This window comes from Patagioenas fasciata, chromosome 7 (genome assembly GCF_037038585.1).
Source record: "Patagioenas fasciata isolate bPatFas1 chromosome 7, bPatFas1.hap1, whole genome shotgun sequence".
NCBI lineage: Eukaryota > Metazoa > Chordata > Aves > Columbiformes > Columbidae > Patagioenas > Patagioenas fasciata.
In genome coordinates, this window is record NC_092526.1 from 24,628,536 (window position 1) to 24,651,411 (window position 22,876).

General features: G+C 39.3%; 1 protein-coding gene across 1 annotated transcript in view; it reads right to left on the reverse strand.

The window, feature by feature from the left end:
• PDE11A (phosphodiesterase 11A) overlaps positions 1-22,876 on the reverse strand; it is a 138,048-nt gene that overhangs the window by 11,651 nt on the left and 103,521 nt on the right. The window contains exons 14-19 of the mRNA XM_065841191.2: positions 20,177-20,267; positions 16,998-17,098; positions 12,666-12,743; positions 11,227-11,290; positions 8,193-8,267; positions 6,209-6,292 (exon numbers count right to left, since the gene is read on the reverse strand). Of these exons, the coding sequence (XP_065697263.1) occupies positions 6,209-6,292; positions 8,193-8,267; positions 11,227-11,290; positions 12,666-12,743; positions 16,998-17,098; positions 20,177-20,267 (493 nt within the window). The remainder of the gene's footprint in view (positions 1-6,208; positions 6,293-8,192; positions 8,268-11,226; positions 11,291-12,665; positions 12,744-16,997; positions 17,099-20,176; positions 20,268-22,876) is intronic.

The window sequence follows — 22,876 nt, forward strand, 5'->3', positions numbered from 1 at the left end:
CCTCATTTAGGTTCATCATTAATAGACATGCAACAAGGCAACAAAAGAGCTGAACCTAGCTCAGCTTCTGTTTCAAGGCTACAGAAAGATCCTTCTGCAGTGCCAAAACCTCCTTTCTCTGGGACAAACCCTTATTCCTAATGTAATCCTTCCTACCAACTCCCCCCAGTACTGGCATTTGGCCTGATTAAGTTTCCTCTGAAGCAAATTTCTTACAAACACAGCAGAACAGGTTTCACCTGCTCTTCCTTGGATAAAATTACCCCCTGGATTTCAACACAAAGTAGGGCTAATTTGATCTGCTGACGTCTGTGCAGCCTAAATCCTTGGTGTGTCACATAAGGCAGCCTGAGCCTATCTGCCTTACTAATCCAAGTCAGCCCGGCAGTCCCAGGAAGCATAGATGAATTATCTCTCACTCTCTGTGTCCAAATCAAATGTCAGAAATAAGCCTTGCCGAAAGCATGCCTCTTTATGGCATTTGTTAGGATCTATTGAAAGTTACCCTCCTTTTCTACTACAAAGAAAAAGCTGATTTCAATGAGAATTGCACAGAGCTGATCAAATTGCTTCCTGTGAATGCATTTTTTCCGAATAGCTTAGTCCTGATTCCCCTTCTTGATTTTTTTTTTTTTTTTGTTAAAACACTTCTCAACAACTCATGAATGTATTTCAGGGAACGTCTATGTATTGCTCACAGTGGACAGCTCACTACCCAGTGCTATCCCTGCCCCCTGACTAGTTGCAAGCTTTAAATAGAACAGCAGTGCTCTGACTTTCATACCAACAATCCCAGGTATGGGTGAATGGTGGTAAAACAAGCCATTTCCAAAATGTTTGTGCAGATAAACCCTTCCTTATTAAAGAATCTTTAAAGTTTTTCAGAGTACAGAAACTTCAGAAGGAAGCAATCATTGTTTTGGCTTTATCCAGTGACGCTTGCTCGAGTGAGGACTAAGCCATCCCCCACAGTCCATTCTGGACAAGTAGAATGATCCAAACCCTGAATTTCTTATACAATATTTCCTTATGCAAAATTGTAATTGAAGGAATGAGGAAAAGGAATAGAAGGGGCACCTGAGGAAGGGCTGAATCAAGACAAATATAAGCATGATTCTTAAAGCACACCCTTTCCTCCTTCTCTGCAAAGAAGCATTAAAGTTTAATCTCCTGCCTTGTAATTATAACTAGAGCATGCACTTTCAAAAAAGAAAAAAACCACTGTTTGTGCACATGCACTTTCAATTCAGGCGTCAAAGTCAACTGGAACTGGAGAAGTTAAAGCATTGAGGTAGCCATGGTTATTGGAGACTTCTGTGTATTTTTTCCTATGTTTTGTAGAGGCACTACCATTTATGATACCCTCTGCTTTTAATATGTGCTTACAAGCAGAATGTAGCTTTTACAGCTACATCATCATAATCTAAAGATAGATTTAATTACAAGGCCAGATATTATCTTCTGTAGGAAGACAGGCATATCAGAGCTCTTGTAGTTGTAGACAGAGTGATTAGATTTCTTTCTAAGTACGTCAGACAATGTGATAAAGAAGGAATCTGTCCCTCCACATTCCGTTCAAAACATTTTAATTACTTGCTAGGCTAAACATACATGTTTCTACTCTTCCCAGATTCCCCCTAGAATCTCAGATGGAGTAATGCAGATTCCCGTCTGTAGATACTATTATATGTGTAAAGCTCTCAATACCCAAGAAAATCTTGAATAGCACTAAAAATAGCACTAAAATGGAGCAGTTCAATGGAGCACCAAGGTAGAGGTGAGCAGGGCAATCTCAGGCACGCATAAGTTGTAAAAGCTGTGAGCTTCTTTATCTTCCACAAAGACATCTCCCTTAAATTTAAATAGCTGCTGTCATTGTCACTGACTACCTGACTCTGTATTTATCTGCCCAGCAGCAGAGTGCATGGCCTTTGGCCCTGCTATTCATGGTGTTGCTGTCTCTGCCTAACAATGCTGTGAACAGAGCTGGGCTTCTGTTGGTGTCTTTTGTTTGATCTGAATCACTGAAGCTTTGATGTTGTTTGTGAGAAAAAAAAATGATTAAAAAGAATAAAATCTTCACTCTCCCACTTTGTCCGCTCCCTGCAGAGAAATCTAATCTGAGTTGGGAAAAATCTGTGACTGATCCTGTCTTAGGTACACACAAACCACAGAGCCAAGAAGATAATTCTGTTGTTGTTGAAACTCTTAGCATCTCTTTACTGGAGGGTCAGAGAGGTAATTTGTCTTAACGATCAAAATTATGTTTCTCCTTGCATGAGCATATATGACCAAATAGGTACAGAATCCTTTATGTGGTGAACACAGCTGCCGGTGTAGCCACAGTGCTTTATTTTTAGTGGGTAGTCTTAGATTTTTCTGCTTTAGCTGCATGTGCTTCTCCTTTATAGAACATTCTACCAAAAACAAAAAAAAGAGGGGAGGGAGATGATTACTTCATACTGAAGCTACATTAGTAGATTTGAAATGCTCTACAGTTCAAAAACATTTATTTTTCCTTATAAATTATTATTCTAATAACCTTGTTTCTCATCTGTACTGATGAGCTCTTTTCTTGCTGGCATTTTTGAATGAAGAGCAAATGTGATGCAGTAAAGCGTGACTAAAGCCCCTAAAATCAGAGCTTCAGAGTAAATGGATGGCTGTTCTGCTACTCAAGGCAAAAACTCCACTGTCACATAAAAATACTCCGATCAGTGATCACTACAGTAACAAAAAAGTAAATTCAATAAAATTATAATGTCCCAAGTGTAATAAAAAGCAATGAACAAAAAATTGGGAAGCTTTTATCTTCACAAACCTTTGATCCACAGTGTGAAGGAACCAGATTTGATTACTAAGGTATTTTGAAATTGGAGGTGGCCTAACTCCCACACTGAGCAGCAGATGTGGGAGAGTGCAAGGCAGCAGAGCCGTGGTTACCTTGTTCTAAGAGCAGAGTCAGGCTTACGGAGCAAACACAAAAAGGTTTTGGATTTAGACACTTGGATATGGAAAATCTAGCTGTGTGTAATTCCTGTGTCGTCTTTTTTTCTATCCCCACCTATCATTACTTATCTATATTTAGCTTCAAGCTCCATGTTAGGTTATGATGTAGTGTGTTTTGTATATCTTTGACCTTTCTTCTGGTTTGGACAGGCATTCCAAGGGACAGTCCAAGAGGATTACTAAGAGAAGATGCACACATTTTGAGGGTTTGCTAGTCACTTGTAAACCTTCTCACAAAAAGGAGCCAAACACAGAAAACAATTCTAGCCAGGTAAGCAGAGAGATGTGATACACATCCTCCAACAAAGGGGATTTCATTATCCTTTACTTGGGAGAACTGCACCTCAAAGTGGGTTGTCTTGAGCTGCCTTAAGGAAATGCAGAGAGCTGAGGAGATGCATGAGGAGGAGGTAGAGCCAACTCTCCAGAAATCCCAAAGAATGTTTCACAATGGATGAAAAAAAATAAGCCTAGGAAAGCCATAACTTTCTAAAATGCTTGGCAAAATTTATATATTGTTTTCAAGTATGGAACATTCCTTGTGGGCACTCTGGTATGTAGCCTGGCTTGTAAGCTTTGACTGTGGAGAAGATATGGTTTGTTATAGTACTGTCAGTGGCACTGAGGTGGTGTCAGACCCCTCCTGGAAATTTGGGCTGTGAAGTTCCTTCTGTATTGCATACTTCAGACATGCACAGCTGCCAAGAATAGCCTAGTCTGGGGAACTACTTTGAGCAAAGAAATTTTCAGGTGGCTCTGGTGATCTCCTCACTTTAACAGGAGTTGCCAGCATTCCCATGGTTGCTGGGACCATCTCTACTGTGCAGGTGTCAAATAAAACAGAGCACAGCATTAGGTCCTGCTGTTGCAACTGCGTTGGTGCAAACACACGCACTCCCCACAGATCTCCCTTCAGGGTGCTGGAGGCTGGGATCTGCCCACATGGATCCAGGACTTCTAATCACTAGCATGGAAAAAAACTACATGCAAAAGCCTTGATTTGTTCTCTATGGTTTAATGTTGTGATTTCTGTATCAAAATGAGTGTCAAATGTTTATTTCAAACATACCTTTTTTAATTAGCACTATGCTAGTGAGCTCTATAGGGACTGTTAAGATTTTATTAATTTGTCAGCTGCCACTCCACCTCTTCATGTTGCATTTGTAATGATGTAACCCATTCTATCCCTACATGCAGCCCCTACAACATATTACAATGGCTAGAATTTTAAAGAATGTATTTGGAAAGAAAAAATAAAGAAATCTAGGACTTGGCCATAGTTGTGGTGTTCAGCCAGCCCTAAACAGAGGATTTACAATGCCTGAATACACTGCTGATGTGATCTGTGTACTGAGGTTTGATTAAGCTGGATATGAAAATTAAAACTTGGCTTTCACATTGAAGAGAGAATCTCCCGCAGTGTGATACTATGACATCAAGTTTTCTGTTTACCCCTAAGGCTGGTGCTGCTATGACTTCCAGGTTTGATGGTGTCTCTTTTTTAAGTTGTTGAGCAGCAGGCTAATAGCTGCACAGCATGATGCAAAGACAGCAGAAAGCAGGGAAATCAGATGTGAATATATTCCTCAGAGATCTCCTGCTAAGATGGAGCTAACTAACCAGAGCTTTAGTGCTCAGATGTAGTCTTCTCATGCAGAGGATGGGCTGATTATCAACTCTTCCTGCTTTATTGTACATTTTTGTATTACAGATGCTGTTACAAATCATGAATTCTGGTACAATATGCATTCTAGTATAATATGAACTATTATATTGAAAGGAACATTATTTTTAAAGAGTTTTTGTCCAAGGTCAGTTTTTCCCCCTGCTATGGTCCAAAATGATCTTGGTATTTTAAAAAATACAGGTTTATATTCTTCTTCTGTGCTTGCTTTGCCTTAATTGTTTGGAAGCTGTAGCTTTAGTTTATTTCATAATGAAAAAGACTGACCTAAGAAAGGGACAGAATCTGCTGGCAAAGCAGCAGCCCATATTGCTGTTCACACAAGTTGTCCATGTCACACAACAGGAGCTGCCTTTGCCGCTGGGCAGTCACTTCATTATTGCCACAGTGGCAGCCTCAGATGGCACAAGGTATAGAGGGCAGGGGAACCACATCATCCTTCTTACCTCATATGCTACTGGTGATGTATCTGGTCTATAAAATGAAAACGAACTGCCAATCCATTTTTGTAGGGAAGCTGCTTTCAGACACAAGTTCATCAGTTCAGCGTTAACATGGGAGCTGGTACCTGCTTCCCAGCTCTTGGCTTTTTATGACCACTGACCACTGCTTGGAGATGTGAGGCAGTTTTGGATGCAGTGGCAACAGGGAGAACTTGTTGCAGTTCCCCCAAAAAGCTAAGTGAGAACATCCCCATGTTTTCTCAGAGATCAGTGGCCAAACTGGCAATCTTTACTGACTTAAGGCAGTCTGTGTGGTTTCAGTGAGTAGGAGGAAGACTGGCTGACATAGTTATCGATGATTAAGTTTCTACAGTGTTATTTTCCATTTATCATCCTGCTCTTGTAGCTCTGCTTTTTATACAGATAAGAGGGAAAAAGTTTAAAAGGTGAAGCTTATGTTACACAAGTCAAATTCTGAAGCTGATTTAATCCATAAAGAGAGAAGCATTATTCTGATCATCTATAGTCTTAATATAGTAGTAATTGAGAGCTTATACACCTTATAGCAAGCACCCAAGCAGTCTGTAGAAACATGATTAGATGAGTAAACTCCAGGTTAAACAGCACACATGTTAAACCATAAGTTGTTTGTCACTGACCTTAAAGGCTTGGCCTAGAGTGCCCCTTAGCAGTTTGGAAAAGAGCCAGAATGAAGTGCAAAGGCTCAGCCTTGAGCTTCCCTTTGGGTCACAGCTATTCGGACAGGTTTGAGAGCAGCACCTCTCTGCAGAGCGCTCCACACCATGACATGATGAGAATCAGTTTGTCTCAAACATGATAAAATAAACAGTTGCCGTATCAGCTTTCAGAACTTGGAGAAGAATTATATGTACATATATTACCACCTCTAGTGAATCTGAAGATTTCTGCATAGAATTCAGGCTTTTGGTAAAGTCAAAGAAATACAAGAATTCAAATAGCCTTTAAGGCTGCAATGTAAGCTAACTCTTTGTCCCTAGAGAGGCAAGAACAATCTTCTCTGGACTCTACCGGAACAGTAAGTAAAAATTACCTCATACAATGGCATGCAGATGCTATCAATCCACTCGAGCTGCAACCTGGGTAGTTCATCTTTCCTGTTCCGATCAAAAATGGCCTGAATTGAGAAGGGAACAAAACTGTCATGCTTTATTACACTAGAGTATTTTATAGACACATCATCCAGCACTTTGGAGCTATGATCAAATTGTCACAACCAGAACATTTTGTAAACCATAATCAATCTTTGCAGCAGTCTTCCTACTGCTTTGTCTGGCATGAAAAATAAAATGTTTATTTTCAATTCTGTTTTGAAATTTGTAGGATGAATGTATTTGAATTTTATAATTCTGTGATGTAAAGTAAATGCTCCACAGTTGGAGCTGATCTGGTAAGAAACCTCCTGTAGAAATGTAAAGTAGATAGATACCTTGGAGCAGAAATTCCCCTTTTCTCACATGGGCTTTTCCAGCTCTACAAAATGACCAGTGATGGATCTGGGCTCCCTCCCTCCCAGTTACAGACCCTTTCTGCAGAACCAGCCGTGCCTGTGAATCCAAAGGGTGAGGAACCAACATTCATTGTACATAAAGCAGTTACCAGTTTGTTCCTCTAGAAGCAGCCTAATTCACTGCTCACTGCAGAAGAAGTTATAGAGGTCAAAGCTGATGTTTAAGAGGCTCAATTATTGGCTGAACGGAGATGGAAGAAACTGAGTTCTGCAGAGTCTGAATGTGAGTTGAGTTTCCTCCATACTCTGCCTGAGATTACTTGGGTCCATCAGCTTTCCGCCTACAGAATTTTAATCCTTCTTCTAGTGACCCATCTGCACCATTTACTGAATGCCTTTTTTTTTTTTTTTTAACTCTCTGTTTGTTTGTTTGTTTGTTTGTTTTCCTATGTAAAGTCTGTTCTTATTCTGGGGCCATCTCCTCAAAGTTGACGTCTCCTGAGAAAACTTACTTTCCTTCTTTACCTTCTAGAGCAGGGACGTCAAACACATTTTCACCGGGGGCCACATCAGCCTCGCGGTTGCCTTCAAAGGGCTGAAAGTAATTTTAGGACTGTATAAATATAGGAGTAGTTACATTATATCCATATTTTATGGAATGGCAGTTGCAGTTTTTCAGGCCTAGATTTGGTCTGAGACCAAACTGTGGACTATAGCTACCATTTTTTTTTGAGAAGATGTACACACAACTACTATAGGGAGAAATCCGTTAATGTCCCAACCTCTGTACACTAAGTGAAAAGCCATTTATTATATCTGAGCACTATTTACTACAAACTTTTTAATTTCATTGACTTCATTCCATTACCACAGGCTCATGTGTGAGTATTGTCAGAGAACAAGTCTGGGCCACTGGAATGATCTTCTTATTTCTGGAAGCATAAGCATATTTGTGAATTGCTTCTAAGTTGAATTCTTTAGAATACTTTCTGTTCCCCTTCTCCTGTTGCCTCCAGATAATGGCTTGTCAACATTTTGAGGTATTTAACTTATGTAACACTTTCTCTTCAAAAATCTTTATGGAACCTTTTTTCTCAGTTCTTGTTTGACACTTCATATCCATCTGCCTGTATTCCACTCAATACCAATTTATTCTTTAAATAACAGTATTATATTTAGTTATATACCTATACAAATGCTTTTCAGCATTTGATACATCAAGTAAAACAGGTAGCTGCAGCATAAAGTAGATCTGACAATTTTGATTTTCATAAGTAGCTGTTGATTTTTTTATTTGAATACTGTATATTAAAGCCAATACCTGTTGCTTAGAAAAACCTTGGGAATAGGTACAGAAAATGGAGAAAAGACTCAATGCAAAAGGAAATGAGTTGAATGAAGAACCTTCCTATATGGCTCTAAATGCATGTTCTTATTGGGCAGAGCCTTTATCAATTTCAAAATTTTTCTTTACATACAAAATTCAGTTAGTTTTTCTGAATGAACCCAATTATATTCTCTTACCCTATTCAAGTTAATAACTATTTCAGAAGCTATAAAAACTTACTGAAGGGGTGAGTTTGAGTTCAGATCTTTCTCTGTCTCCTTGTTCAAAGAACTCACTGGTTACCAGCTCAGCCGCCTAAAATATAAACCATGATAAAGATTAGGTTTCTGGCTACATAATTTTTAGGGTAATTAGTTCTTGCTCAGACCATGAGTTCAGCCTTAACAGTGCTTAACTGTAAAGAAGTTAATAGCCCCATGTATATGACTGATGGCACATGTTTGCATAGTTTTCAGGACTGGACATAGAGCGGTATAAAGAGCCATAACCAACAGTTGACACACTCGCCCCTTCCTGATGGGGAGCTGACAGGGGGATCACATTGCAATGTCAAGGTAGCACTCAGTGCAGATATATGCAAGTTACTCAACTATTAAGAACAGAACAGAACATTATAGCATCTTGTTGAGATCCATGACTGTGTCTGTAAAAATGCTTTGTAAAATGTGCAAGAGCTCTCTGGGTATTTACAGGCTGTTACCCTATATAAACAACTTCACTTATCAAAAACAGCCAATGACCTCTGTTGTCTTAATTTAATGTGAAATCATGAAGGCTTTTTTCCCCATGACTATCATCACTATAGGATCTGAATATGAACTCAGATTCTGATTATCATATTGAATCAGAACCAAACTGGTGGGTTGGAAGTTGGAATGCGTTTTTCTGACTTACATGAATGAGGATGTTCTATTCACAGCAGAGGTTTGTGCTTCTCAGAAAAACACAAGATTTAAAACCAAAATCAGTTATGGAAATAACAGGAGTTTTAGGAAAGTCAGTGAGCAATCCTCATATAGTAAGTAGCCTTTACGTACTGTCCTCTTCTCATATGTGGGGCTTTGAAGGCAGGCACGTGTGACATTTCAGATGCAAAAAAAAAAGGAAACTAATCTGAAGATGTCATACAGTCCTTAAAACTCCTGTCACACCTGCTTATTGTTTTTAAGGTGGGAAGTGATTTCATAACACCAAGACACAAGAGCATGAACTAAGGACAGAACCTGCACTTCATAAAATCTCAAAATTTCTTGCCCTAGCAACTGCATGGTAGCTAATATTCACAAATCCTAAGCTTGTTAGAGTTGAAATAAGGAGTACCAAAATAAATTGGAAGTAGGTGAAGTGATGTTATAAAGTACTCTTAAATCTTGAGCCAGGCTATCACACAGTTTAGGACTTTGCAATGTATATGATCCCAGTGCACTAATAAAATTCTGGATCAATACTCCAGAGAGAGGAATAATTTAACAACTTAGCAGCAATTAAGGGTTTGCCAAGTGTATTGTATAAATATAATCAAGACGTAGTCTTACCACTGTCTCTCACTGCTATTCTGATCCTGTTCTCCTTGTGTCACTTTCCCTCTTGTCCGTTTCTATCTTCTCTTCCTGAATTTTGCCTTCTTGCATGTAGCCTTTATTCCTTCTGATTAATATATTTTAGTCTCTTTCTCCCTCCCTTTTCAAGGTGTTTTCCTTTTAGTACAGTTGAGGTCCAGCTATTCCCTGTTTTCCCTCTGTGGACTTATTAGCCTCTCTGCTCACCCAAGTAATGTTTCAATCAATCCCAGACTGGATTTTTCAATATAAAGTAAACCTGTACACTAGGCTGCAGGGGAGTTTTCACCTGCAGACCTCAAGAGTGATAAGGATAAAAAAACCAGTTTGCCAGAGACTTCAGCACTAATTCAGCATCACAGCATGAAGATTAACAGCATGGGAAACAGACCCTACCTGACATTTTGGCTGTTAAAGACAATGGAGACGCTAACTGGGTTAAAGAGGAAAAATGAGGAGGAATTTCTCACACCACAGCTGTGGCTGGTGGCACTGAAAAATCTTGTGACTCATTTTCCCTCTGCAGAATATGAGCAACCTCTCTGATTTCCATGTGAGGTGGCTGTATTCTGGCCAAGTAGAGCAACAGCTTTAGAAGGACTATTGCCATAGCCTGCTTATAAAAGAAAAAAAGATAGTCTGACAAAAGTGCAAGCTGAGCTGAAGGCCTCACCACATAAATGTGTTTTTACTAAGTTAATGTGTGTGTAACATTTTTAGGTCCCTTTCAGCTTCTCTTGCTTCCTTGTCCTTTTCCAAGACATCTGGCTGCTTCTGCCTCACTAAATCTCTCGTCCAGCTTCTCTTCTTTGTTCCACCACTTTGCTGTTAAGCCAATCCAACTCTCTCTCCAGGTGCTCAGCCACACTCAGCTGTGCTGGGCTATTTCCTATTCACTTCTTGATGCTGTATATTCCTCCAAACTCCTGCCCAGCCTGCCTTCTACCAGCTTGTTCTGGGCCTCAGTAAAGGACAGAGGATTTATAAGCATGGATACAGGAGATATTAAAGATGGATGCTGAGTAAGGAAAGATGCCTAGAAGAGGGAAAATGACGTGGCAAAGGACAAGGCTTTTGGGGCAGCTTGCTTTCTCACATTCTAATTGTTTGCTAATGCTGGACCCAAGTTTTATGTATATTTTGAAAGGACCTACTCAGGTGCAGGAGCTTGAAATTTGTTTGTTTCTAAGTACAGGATGCTAAAAGAGACTCTACACTACACCTGCAGTTTTTTCTATCAGTGTTGAGAAGATGAACACATTTTCCTTATTGTATATTCTGAAGATTTTATGTTAATCAAAGTTTGCAGATCATCTGCCAGTATTTTTGATTTAGGGAAGATTCTGCCACTGCCAAGGAAGACTTTGGGACAAAACAAGAAAGCACAGCTTATGCTAACACTTTTTTTTTTTTTTTTCTTAATCCATCAATTTTTTTATATGGATTTAAAAGGTTAATAAGAGGAGAGGTTGTAAAGCCAGATCTCTTCAGGTACCTACACGCTGTTCACCAGCATGTGTACATGGAAAGATTATGCAATAAACCATTTTTTGGAGAAACCCCCTGCTATTTTTTTTATAGCATTAATACCACTGTAAATTGATTCCGGTTTTGGTTCCTTGTAAGCCAGGGCCCTGGGAATATTGTCCTGCCAGTCCCGCCTCCTCCCAGCCCTGCTATTAATCATGACTTGCCTGTCTTGAAATCTCCCACGGTTTGGTCACAGCTCCAAGGTCACAGGCTGTCATTAGCATTGATCTGAAAACCAGAAATGAACAATACCAGCTGAATAAAGCTTTGTTGGATTTCTACATAACTCTGCTTTGGGTGCATAAATAAATAATACATATATAAAATGTCAGCCTTGGCACCTTCTTTTCCTCCCCAAAAGAATGACATGTTTGAAATCTCAGCCATCGGCATGGCTTTTACATCACAATTGAGCCTAGGAAGCCTAATGTGTTGCAGGTCATCAGATGATGAATTTTGGTATTGTGCATTGTACACTAGAAAAGAAATGATATTGCAATGGAATAACTGCTAATTTTGCAATACTTCTAACACTACTTACATGAATACCTATAATATAATAGAAAACATGTGCTTCACATGATTTAGGTAAGGATATTATTACATAACAACACCTGCAAACTGGATTAATTTATATGCCTATTTGCAAGTGACTGCTGTAGCAGGAGAACCTATAATCACAGGAGGCATCCCAGACACTGTTTAAGCAGTTTCTACTGCTCATCTACAATAAAAATATAAGATTTACTATGAGCTATACTGTTCCGCTGTAGTTTAATACCTAGCTACAACCATGTTTTATATGCATTAGGAGAAAGAAACCATTCAGCTGTAGAAAGCGTTTATGTACAGTACATGATGCAGATAAAAGTCTAAGAAAGTTTAATTGAAGAACAAGGACACTGAAAATGAAGCATCAAATATATTGCCTGGATCTAAAATTAGGAATGGGTGAAATGACATGGAAAATAGAAAATGACTGATATTTTGGTCAAGAGACCAAAAGGAAAAAGAATTTTAATGAAATTTCAGATAAAATGAGACATAATCAGGCATGCATATGAAAATGCACACATTTTATTGTCTCAAAAGCATAGTGTACTCAAACCACGCACAATGTCTGAGGTTTTCAACAGGATGCAAGCTCAGAGCATTTGTGAGGGCTGAAAGAGTACTGTGCATCTGCAAATTCCCAGGTACAGACTAGGAGAGCAGAGAGAAGCATGGCCACTGAAAGAAAGCAGCTGAGAGGAGGAGGGAACAGACAAGAAAGACCTTTGTGCTCTGAGGCAGAATATTGATGCTTTCTGGAGAAAGAGCAGAAGGGCTGAGTGGTAACTGGCGGGGCTGGGAGAAAGGGAAGAAAATGTGGCAGAGTGTGAAGGCAGAACAGGAATGGAGAAGGTGAGGTCACGCTGATTACAACCCTGCTGTTTGGTAATGTTTAGAAATCATACCATATATTTTACATCATGGATCGTATGTTTTAAACAAGCTACTTTCTCTTATTACTCTACGTCTTCACTCCATGATATCTGAAATTCCTTACACAAATATGGGTACACTTTAAAATAACCAGAAAGCAAGAAATAGTAGTGCTCACCGAAATATTTCTCGGTGGTTTTTTATATTCCAATCATAACCACCTTTACCGACAAGTTCAAAAAACTCGGTCCTTCTCCTGGAACAAAACAGATTATCAGAGAAGGAAACAAGACACTTGGAGGGCAGCACTGCAGTGGAAGCACAGTTCTCTGGATGATACGAAACCATTGCGCCTCATGTATTATTGTTAAAGTCGTTACACTGACAGTCCATTTAAGCGAAGCATACTAATTTCCGAACATGTTCTATAAATGTCTGTTATCAATGTCAGAGCTGTCTAGTAAAAGCAATATTGTATTTATGGTCTCTGCAGATAAGGAAATAAATGGTACCAAAATGTTCAGTCTTCCATGGAAGCATGAAATGTTCAGCTGCAGCAGAGGACAGACAGACAATAGAAACACCCCTGAAACAGATACACGCTTCTGTCTACTTGTGCTTGCAAAATAATTTTTTACTTCTGGATCCCGAAGGGTTTTTCAGAGATGTGCAATTCCTGTTGTTTCCAGCACACAGAACAGAACAATGAGACACAGGAGCTGCAGATGTCTCAAGTTAGTAGTTCTTATTGACTAGAAACTAGGTCCCTGTGCGTGGTCCTGTGCTTTGTCTTGTGCAATATTTTACCTGTGTCCTCAGAGATGGACAAAACATGAGCCAGAACATGTTAATGCTTGTCTGTTGCCTTTAAGTACCAAAATTCTGAGTGATCGTAGTCTGTGATTTTTTATGGCACTGAGACTCTGAGCAGCTCTTATGGCACGCAGTGTACACTACAATATGAGACAGATCCTGCTCCAGATACAGCAGAAGTTGAGATATAAAAATATGTAACAACTTGCCCAGGGTGACACAACATATTAACCTGGAAAGCAAATACTTGTGTTCTGAGTGACAGTCCAGTGCCCCCTCTCATGGGAGGCTGTGCTGTCTCTTTGTCAGGTGGAAATATACTTAGATTCCCCAACAGGAGAGAGTTTGCAAAGCCTTTTATTTTCTACATTTACCTCAGCTAGACAGAAATTTTGAACAGTTATTGTTGAAAGCACAATACTACCTGACAGCGGGCAGTATAGGTTCTACACACGAGGAGATGCACACTTCCAGGAACATTGCCCTTGATCAATGGACAGAACTTTACATGGAGCATGTTGCATTATTCTGGTTCCTGACAGCCATGCATTATAGACCAGTCACTCCTACTATCAGCCTTTTCTAGAATGGATTTCATGACAGCAACTAGAGCAGGGAGATACAAGGACAATGTGATGATATCTAATCCCTTATGTTTCATGAAATAAGAAATAAAAGGGTTTCAGGTTTCGTAATTTGCTGGGACAATGCAAAGTCACGCATGCAGAAAAGAAAATTCAGTTCTTTCACACAGTCATAGCATCATGGCCCCAGTGGAAACAAATATTGCAATGATGAAAATTTTAACGCCAATAGTAGTTGGCACATAAACCTTAAACCAGCCTAATCCTGAGCAGCTCATCAACAACTATATATTCTGTTAAGAGAGTAAGCAGTGGATTTTTGCATCCTGCATTTCAGTGTAAAATTTGGTAGTGATTTCCTTTTGACATATTGGATATCCTGAGCAATTCTTAAATGGCTACAATATGTTACTGGACAGAAAACAGGCAAGAATGTTTAAAGCTGAAGGTGCAGGAAGATTACATCCAAGAAGCCTCAAACATTCAAATGTAAAACATAGAGATCCATAAACAGTAACTGAAAATCTGAGTCTCAAGGCCTTATGTTAATCTGAAAACTTTAAAATAAGAATTTTCTTTGAAATCCATTTTAATGGATCCAGAAGTAGTAGTCGAACTTCACAGAGAATTTCTAGTGTAGGAAAGTGTCACCCTGAGGAAAGCAGCACATATAAGGAAACAATTTAGTGTTTCCTACCAGTTGCTTATGCATGGTATCTAAAACAAAGAGATTTGCTATTATTAAGCAAACACAATACACCAGGATTTCAGAAATAAACAGAATGACAACAATTTTACAATGTCTTTGAGTAACATTGACACTGTTTGTATTTTGCCTGGAAGGGAAAGTTGTCTCGCTATATATAGCAAATCCAGTTGCTCTACAGCCCAGTGACTCAAGACATCATTTGAGTGAATTTCCATAAACCTTATTTTGGTTCTACACTTTTGTTTGTTGTATTATCTACAAACATCATTATCTGGAATTATCCACTGAAATCAAGTATATTTTTTGTCTGATCTTTTACTGAAAGGCATCTTTTTGTTTGTTTGTAGAAAAGTAGTGCCTTGAGTAGGTCGTAAAGCCTTGCTCTGCCTGGAGTTTTGTTGCTGTTTTGCTAGTTGGACTTTGTGATCATTAGGTTTAGGTATTCTAAGAATACTGATATGAGAATTTCCTTCTCTACAAAAATATCGAAGGCATAGCAAACTGAAAAAAAAAACAAGTTAGGTACTTGTGCAGAAACATCTGTTCACAGAAGGTGACTTTAAGAACTGTAAATCATCAGTGTTTCCAGGGAGTGATTTTCAGGCACTTTTGGAAGTAAAGTAGCATAACAACTACCTGATTAATGAATCCTAATAACACAAGAGGAAAAGATAACTTATTTGCAGGCTTCTGAGTAGAGAGGCCTCGTTTTCTGAAAGTTTTCTGATTCGTGTAGCACATAAAAATCAATTATGCAAGCAGGGAAGAATAATCTTGAAATTCAGCTGATGTCCCTTTTTGGACGTTATTTCCCTGCATTAAAACTAGAAAGACAACTGGACCGTGTAGTTTCTCAAGCTAAGGCAGGCGGAGAAGAGAGCTCCATCATGCTGGGCCTGGGCTCCCTCCCGGCCAGGGCAGCTGCCCACCCGCCCCTTCCACTCGCCTCTGCCTTGACGGCACAAAACGTTTCTGCAGCACTTGCTATTTGTGGTGACACAGAAGAACTCATACTGACAACATCCCTGTGGTCCCCGTATCTCACTTAGACCTGTCAGCAGCTTCCCCTGCCACACCAGCCCCCCAGATATCAAGGGATCCGAACAGACAGCTACTCAAAGAGTGTCCTGCTCAGGGTTTTCATGTTGGGAAGCACGAATTTCTTCAAGGACTAATCTTTAGAAGTTATGTATAATAAAACTATTAATTAAAACCCTTTCTTAATAAAACTATGCTGAGAATACACTTTCAGGAAACAAACAATATCAGTGTTGGCTACTGTCAGGACTGTTTAGAAACAGCCCTTGGCACAGTGAGCAAATACTGAGGGAAAAAAGACAAAACAACATCGCAAAACCCCAGCTAGGATTTTTTACAATTAACAGCTAAAGATACAATGTTGATATAGATAGTTGAACAATTTCAGGGTAAAGACTTTGCCTGAAGTTTTCTAGAAACTTGGTTTGCTATCAACCATCAGTACAAAGGAGGGGTGGAATCCAGGTATATCACCCTGAGAAAAACATTACTAAATGCTACCCAAGCACAGTACGGGACAGGATGCTAATGGACATCAAACAAAAATTCCTAAGGATGAAATATGAAAGGCTGGGAAGGCAGTACGCTGGAACTGCATGTCCAACAGCGCTTCTCCCTGTCAGTCAGACCCAGGCATGTGCCGGAGACGGCGACGTCAACAGCACGATGTGATGGTGACACCACGACTCCTCCAACTACACACATGCTCCCACACATCTCACTGGGAAAAGCTTGGTAATAATGAATAGTATTTGAAAAACATAATATAGCACCAACTTGAAGGTTACTTAGAGATTTGATTTGCAAACAAGGGAAAGGACAAAAACTGGATGTGAGAGATCCTATTATGCTTCTCTCGAGTTAAGCTTTTTAAGACTTATTCTCATCGTATGCAAACTGGGAGAATTTGCCTTCAAAGAACCAAGGTGTATGCTTTCATTACCTCTGCAACTGGGTCTGTAACAAAATATAGTGTTTTTCAGTATACACATTTAGAAGCTCTGAAATGGTGGAAAATAATTCTAAAATGTCATGGATTTTCTACATGCCTGAAGAAATTATCACAGAGGGGACAGAAGAATTATGGGACTGAGCTGTAACTGATTCCTGGGATCACTTTGGACTATAAGCCTAGGATTTCACTTGCTTTTTGTTGATACAGACATGTTACACATTAAAGCAAAACTTACTTGGACACTTGAGATATTTCTATTAGCCTGAGATATACTAAGTATTAAACTAAATCTCTTCAACCATAACTAAACACTGATTTCTCATATTATATATCCTTATTGGTATTTAATAGGTCATTAGAGTACGTTCTTCGAATTTTCATTTGTCAAATACCAGAAACGCCAATACTTACTCAAAATACAGAGTGAGGTCTGTTGCCAATATCGATTGCTTTAGAAGCTGCATAAGGTCACTGTAGTCCTTAGAGGACAAATTAGCAAAGATGTTGTGACCCTATAATGAAAGAGATAAAAGAGGTAAAGGGCTAGGAATCAATATAGTTTTTTAAAAGGCTTTCTAACTCTTTAAGTCTACTGTTTCCCTGTAACAGAGGCCTTTTCTGATTCATGGCAAAACTACAACAAAATAATAATGTTAATACTGCTGAGATTACATCGGGGTGGAAGAGTTGACGACTGTAATCAAGCACCTGGGTTGTTTTTCTAAACTCTGCTGAAATTATGGCCTCTTCAGTAAAGATTTACTCCTTGCTCTGACCCTGCACAGACTCAGTTTATGGGGAAAAACTATGGATACATCTCAATCTTTCCTCTTATTAAATGTTTGGGGAGCTGTGCATTGCAGCTTTTGAGTTGTGCTCCTAATAGATTTATCTGTGCTGCTGCTTGCAGGCACACAAACTGCTGTTAGAGCAGTCAGAGACATTAAATCAGAGTTTCATTCAAAACAGCCCATTTGCTCACTCTGCCCGTTACTGCGTTGTCTTACAGTGTATAGCAGCATTCCCTATGCGGGCTAAAGAACCACAACTTTATGCAGTTTAAATGCCCTTTATAAGCCCAATAGGCTACTTTCGAGGGGATCATGGATTAAGAATTTGAAAGGTGCTCCGCGGCCAGAATGAAAGGAAACAAATTATTTAATATTGCTATTTGAGAGCAGGAAGGTCTTTTTGTCACTGAATTTCTGACAACTAGGAGGGACGGAGATCTTATAACTTCTCTATGAAATCCTAGAGAAAATAAGCTGAAAGAAACAAAATTAATAGAAAATCCTAAATATAAGTGTTTTTTGTGACATTAGACACATATAACTAAATTAACATAAATGAAAGTACAACACTTTTTTCCTAATCACCTATAGAAATAGGTTCTTGCTAAACAGTCTTATTTTGGTGATATTTAGCACTGTAATGCACACATTCAGTATGCACTGCCATCTGCTGCTTAGGAAGATTAAAATGCCCTTAAAACCAAGATTTTTCCAGCAACTGGATTGATATAACCACGATGGTCTGAGGACATAAAGAATATAAGGTCTGGAGGTAGGGATGGCATTTTTTTAACAGATCAGCTAATTCTTGGACTGAAAAAAAATAATATGCCATGCATAAAAGATGGTCTTCTCTGTGAAAATGAAATTATTGTTTCTTTTCAGCTTAATATTGAGAAGGATTTGAGAATCTAAAGCTTATTTACAAAAAACAATTTTTAAACTAAAGCACTCAAAGTAAAATAAAGCAAAATGTACCAGGAAATAACAGTCCTTACAAGGAGGTAATTTACCAAGTCATCTGTTATTCTATAATATCTGTTGCCTTTCTGACGTGTTTCATGGTGTATAAACCTATGTCACTATAAAGCACAAGATCACTTACAATGAGTTTATCGTGTCAAGAGTAAAGGATAAATAGCTCCTTTGTCCAACAAGTATAAAAATCTAAAGAAATAATACAATATACTATGTTTCCTTCTAGACAGCAATGACAGAAGAGAATATGAACATTATTGGATAGGATATAATCTAATTTCATCCTATTTGAGATTCACCAGCACTGCTCAGCTGGTGAAAGGTGGTTTATCTTTAAGTAGGCTGAACAATCCAAATCTGCATTTATTCCAAACTAAGTGGTGTTTGTTCCATTAACAAACAATATCTAGTGGGTAAAAATCCTGTAAGATTAATTTTCTTTCTGGTCTAGAAATGGGGACCTGAAGAATTTGCCTAAACGATCAAAGGGGAGGACTTGCATTTCAAGTAACATTTTACATCTCTGAAACAAGCTGGAGTAGATTCCAAGGAAACAAGTACGTTTTTTTCATAAATTTAATTATTTTTAAGCTGGAAAAGATAAAGAAGAGCATCTAGACTGACATGGGCTATAAACTTCCACAGAGTTTTTTCCATGTCTTGAGCCTGTCTTCAGAGAGGCATTCAGTCATGATGAAGTTTTCAGGAACTAGAGAAATCACTCTTGCCCTGGGAAGATTGTTCCAGAGGCTGAACAGTCTCATTGGTTTAGAAAAAAACCCAAACATACCCTGTTCTGAATCAGTCTGTTTAACTTTCAAATGCTGCTTTTTCATATGTCTTTCCCTGGTAGTACAAGGAGCCATTAAATTCCTAGTATCACCTTTTAGATAAGCTAGGCTAAGCCAAACAGATTGAGCTGTTTAAATTTCATGCTGGTGCTCTCCTTTCCTGTATCTACTTTTTAAATGTAATGTCAAGAACCTGAACACTGAAGCCACAGTTCCATAATGAATCTCTGTGGCACTGTACAAAGAGGTAAAGCCATCACCCTGTTCCCATTTTTCTATGATCACAGGAAATTACCAGACGCTCTTCAGAAATTACTGCAGATCAGCATATGATCTGCAGTTGTGCTGCATGAACATTTTTGCTTTTATATATACTGAATGCACTTTGTAACAACCTATACGTGTAAATTAAGAAAATACATCCATTGCTTTGCAAGAATTGAGTGTTCATCCTTCTACTTTTCTCATTTACTGCATCTCGGGTGGCGCATGCTGCACACCATTATGCATAAGATATTTTAGGCAATAACTATGTCTTTATAGGTATCTGCAAAGCAACTAGTATACTTCGAGCAGCACATTACTACTGCTTAAAAAGAAAAATCATTTAGTAAAGTTATGCAAAACCATCATAAAAATACTGCTTACAGAAAACCTGTCAAAGCAGTCAAATTGGTCCAGTAAAAGATGACTGTGATACTCTGAATGCAACACCTGTGGGGAAAGGGAAGAGCCTGTTTCATATACCTAGAAGCCATGGAGCAGTATACACGTAAGAAGACTGAGAAAAGCTGACAATGTGATTAGGATTTGTTCCTCCTTGCCCCTGGCTGATTGAGACAAATATAATCTCTGGGCTCTATGATCAGCATTTATAGTTGTTTAATTTTGTGCTAGTTGTGACCTTTGTGGTAACCAATAAATAATTCCTCAAGGAGAGGGCATCAAAAAGGTACCGTGTGTGGTATTCCCTTTCCCAGCTGAAACTGCCCAACAGCTTACAGTGAGATTAATAGCCATGCTTTTGTACCTCACTTTGGAGAATCATGACAGCATGATTGAAATGGTGGTGCTCCAAGGTAGCAGAGGTGCCGTAGAGCTGAGCTAAGGCTGATCCGCTCCTGAAACAGAACACACAGAGTCAACAAATACTGATCATCTGCTTACGAAGCAGGTTTCAGAGACAATTTAGGAACGAAAGCATGTAGCCACAGTCTCCCTTCTCCACTTCAGCAACCATACTTAAGTTGACAAGATCAAAATACTAATTTAAAGCCAGATACAAGGCATTTATGTTCCAGATCTTGCTAAATATCATCAGCTGACTAAAGATTTTCCTAGAACTACATTAAATTTTGTAATGCAACTTTCAAAGTGTGTCAGTGGTGCAACAGCACAGGCGCACCACTGTGCTGTAAGGACAAACAGTAATGTCCTTGAGCTAGGACTGGCTGTTCTGCTACTACCTTTTATTTTTAATTCTTAGTAGATGTAAACACAATGGCTTACGATGGATGATTACAAACTCTTTAAAAGAAACCAAAACACAACAACAAAAAAACAACTGCAAAGGCAGTGAGGCTTTCTCTGTAAAATCATGGCCTTAAAAAAATACTAGGGTAAACAAAAATCCACAAGTGAGAGCAGTGGATATGAAAGTAAAGTTAAGCATCTCCTTAGAATGTATTTTCTCATCATGTTTCTTGTCTAAAACAAAATGAGCTTCAAAATGAACAGAGCAGGTGGGCTTTCTAAGTTTAAAGAACAAAAGTCTACAAAATATAATGATGAAATTGTGGAATGTTGAGGGGTGCAGAGAATGAGACTGAATTGTCAGAATAGTCACTCCTCACCATTACTTTACTTCTGGGACCCAGCCTGAAGCAACAAGATGGGTTTTCTTTCCAAAGAAGTGAGAATGAGAGATTATGCTAGAGACAAACAGAAAGAGTCTCCTAGGAGCATATACTGTAAAACTGCACTATACTGATATTTAATTATCAGAAGCAGCTATATTAGAGAGAAGGATGTCCAGGAAACATCATCCCTAGAGAACATTGTGCTGAGATAAATAACAGAGCCATTTCGGGCAACTGTGATATTGCCTCCATCATATACCTATTGAACTTTCATCACACAGAACAGCAGTATTGGATACTGAAGATAAACCAGGAAAATATGATGCTTCAATTTATGTCAAGTTAGAGGAATAAATCATAGCTGTTGTTATGAAACCCACAGCTTCTGTTTTCGGGGATGTTTTATACATGTGTGGTAATGTTTGTCTTTTGTTAAATGTCTTCAGCAATTTCTTTATGGAGTCATAAAATGGCACCCTCCTCTTTGTACTCCGTTGTCAAACACCAAGTATAAGTGATAGCAGTGTAATGCTGGAACCTCTACCTTTAACTCAGCTGTCCCTCTGCATAAGAGCAATTGTTGTGTAATGTTACAGTGGGGAAGTGGTTAACTTAATCAGAGCCTAAAACGGTCAGGATGTAAATCTTAGGTCTCGTTTTTGTAAATTAGGAACATAAACATCAATCAGCTGAGCTTCCTTCCCATTTGTCTCGTCTTTTTTGATTCACTTCAAGATTCAGCTGCAAAAAGGCATCTAGTGGTGCTTGGTAACCTTTGCACCATGAGCTCTGCCTGTTGAGCACTGCAATTGATTTTCCTTGCTATGGTGATTGAAGATCCAGACAGTGTCATTGTTTCATTCAGACTGTATAGCAACACCAATAGCTCAGGAAATGGCAGCTCAGTGAATATCAGAAACATCAGCGTGAGTAATGTTCACTGAGGCAACTCACTCCCAGAAATGCAGCAGCCCGTGCACACACGCACTGCAGCAGCAGAGTACTTCTGCAAAATGTAGTGGAAAACAGGCTAACACAACATGAGCCTGTCTTTCTTTGGACAATCATTTGACTACCTCCCCATCACGCTGAAGAATTAGCAGTAATGCAGAACAGACAAAGCTGCCAATGCATGCTGGGATCTGCAGGACAACAGAGCCTCAAAGTCTCTTACTCTGATTGCAGAGAACCTGGGGAGTTGAGAAAACAACACAGGATTTGGAGGAGTCTCTGTGTCTGACAGCTGTATTTCACAGCTTGGCCAGGATGTTGTCAGGGGACATTTCCTGTTATCCCTGCCTATTCTCTGGAAACACAGATTTCGGAAAGAATTTGACCTTGGTCAAGGGGGTGCCCTTACCATCACAGAAGTGCCCTCAAACCTTCCACAAACCTGCTTCTGCCTCACTGTGTCTGAGAGCAGCAGCCTGGACAGTAAAAATATGTGCAAGTCAAGGCTGCTGAATCAGGTCCTAAGCATTTTAATAGAATAAAATTAATTTTTAGAATTGAAAACAATCTGGAGATCAAGATTTCACACAGGTGTTGGAAGAATCTGCCTTTGAGCTTCATGTTCTGGTGGGCACTGACCACGGCAGGGGTGACCAGCCCAGCCCTGCCCACTGCAGCATGTCGCCCAACAGTCTCTGTGTGCCCTGGCATGGGGGGCAGGCCAGGGGGAAGCATTGCAAGAGAGAAGGGACCCTGTGTGTTCCACAACTGATGGGTATGGGGTCAGGCAACTACTCCAGCCACCCGATGTGGACAACATCCATCAGAGCTCCAGAATTGTGGCAACCATTTCATACTTTGTAAGCCTGGAATTATTTTAAGTATGCTTGCTATACTGTTGTGAAAGTTTTTGTGAAAGC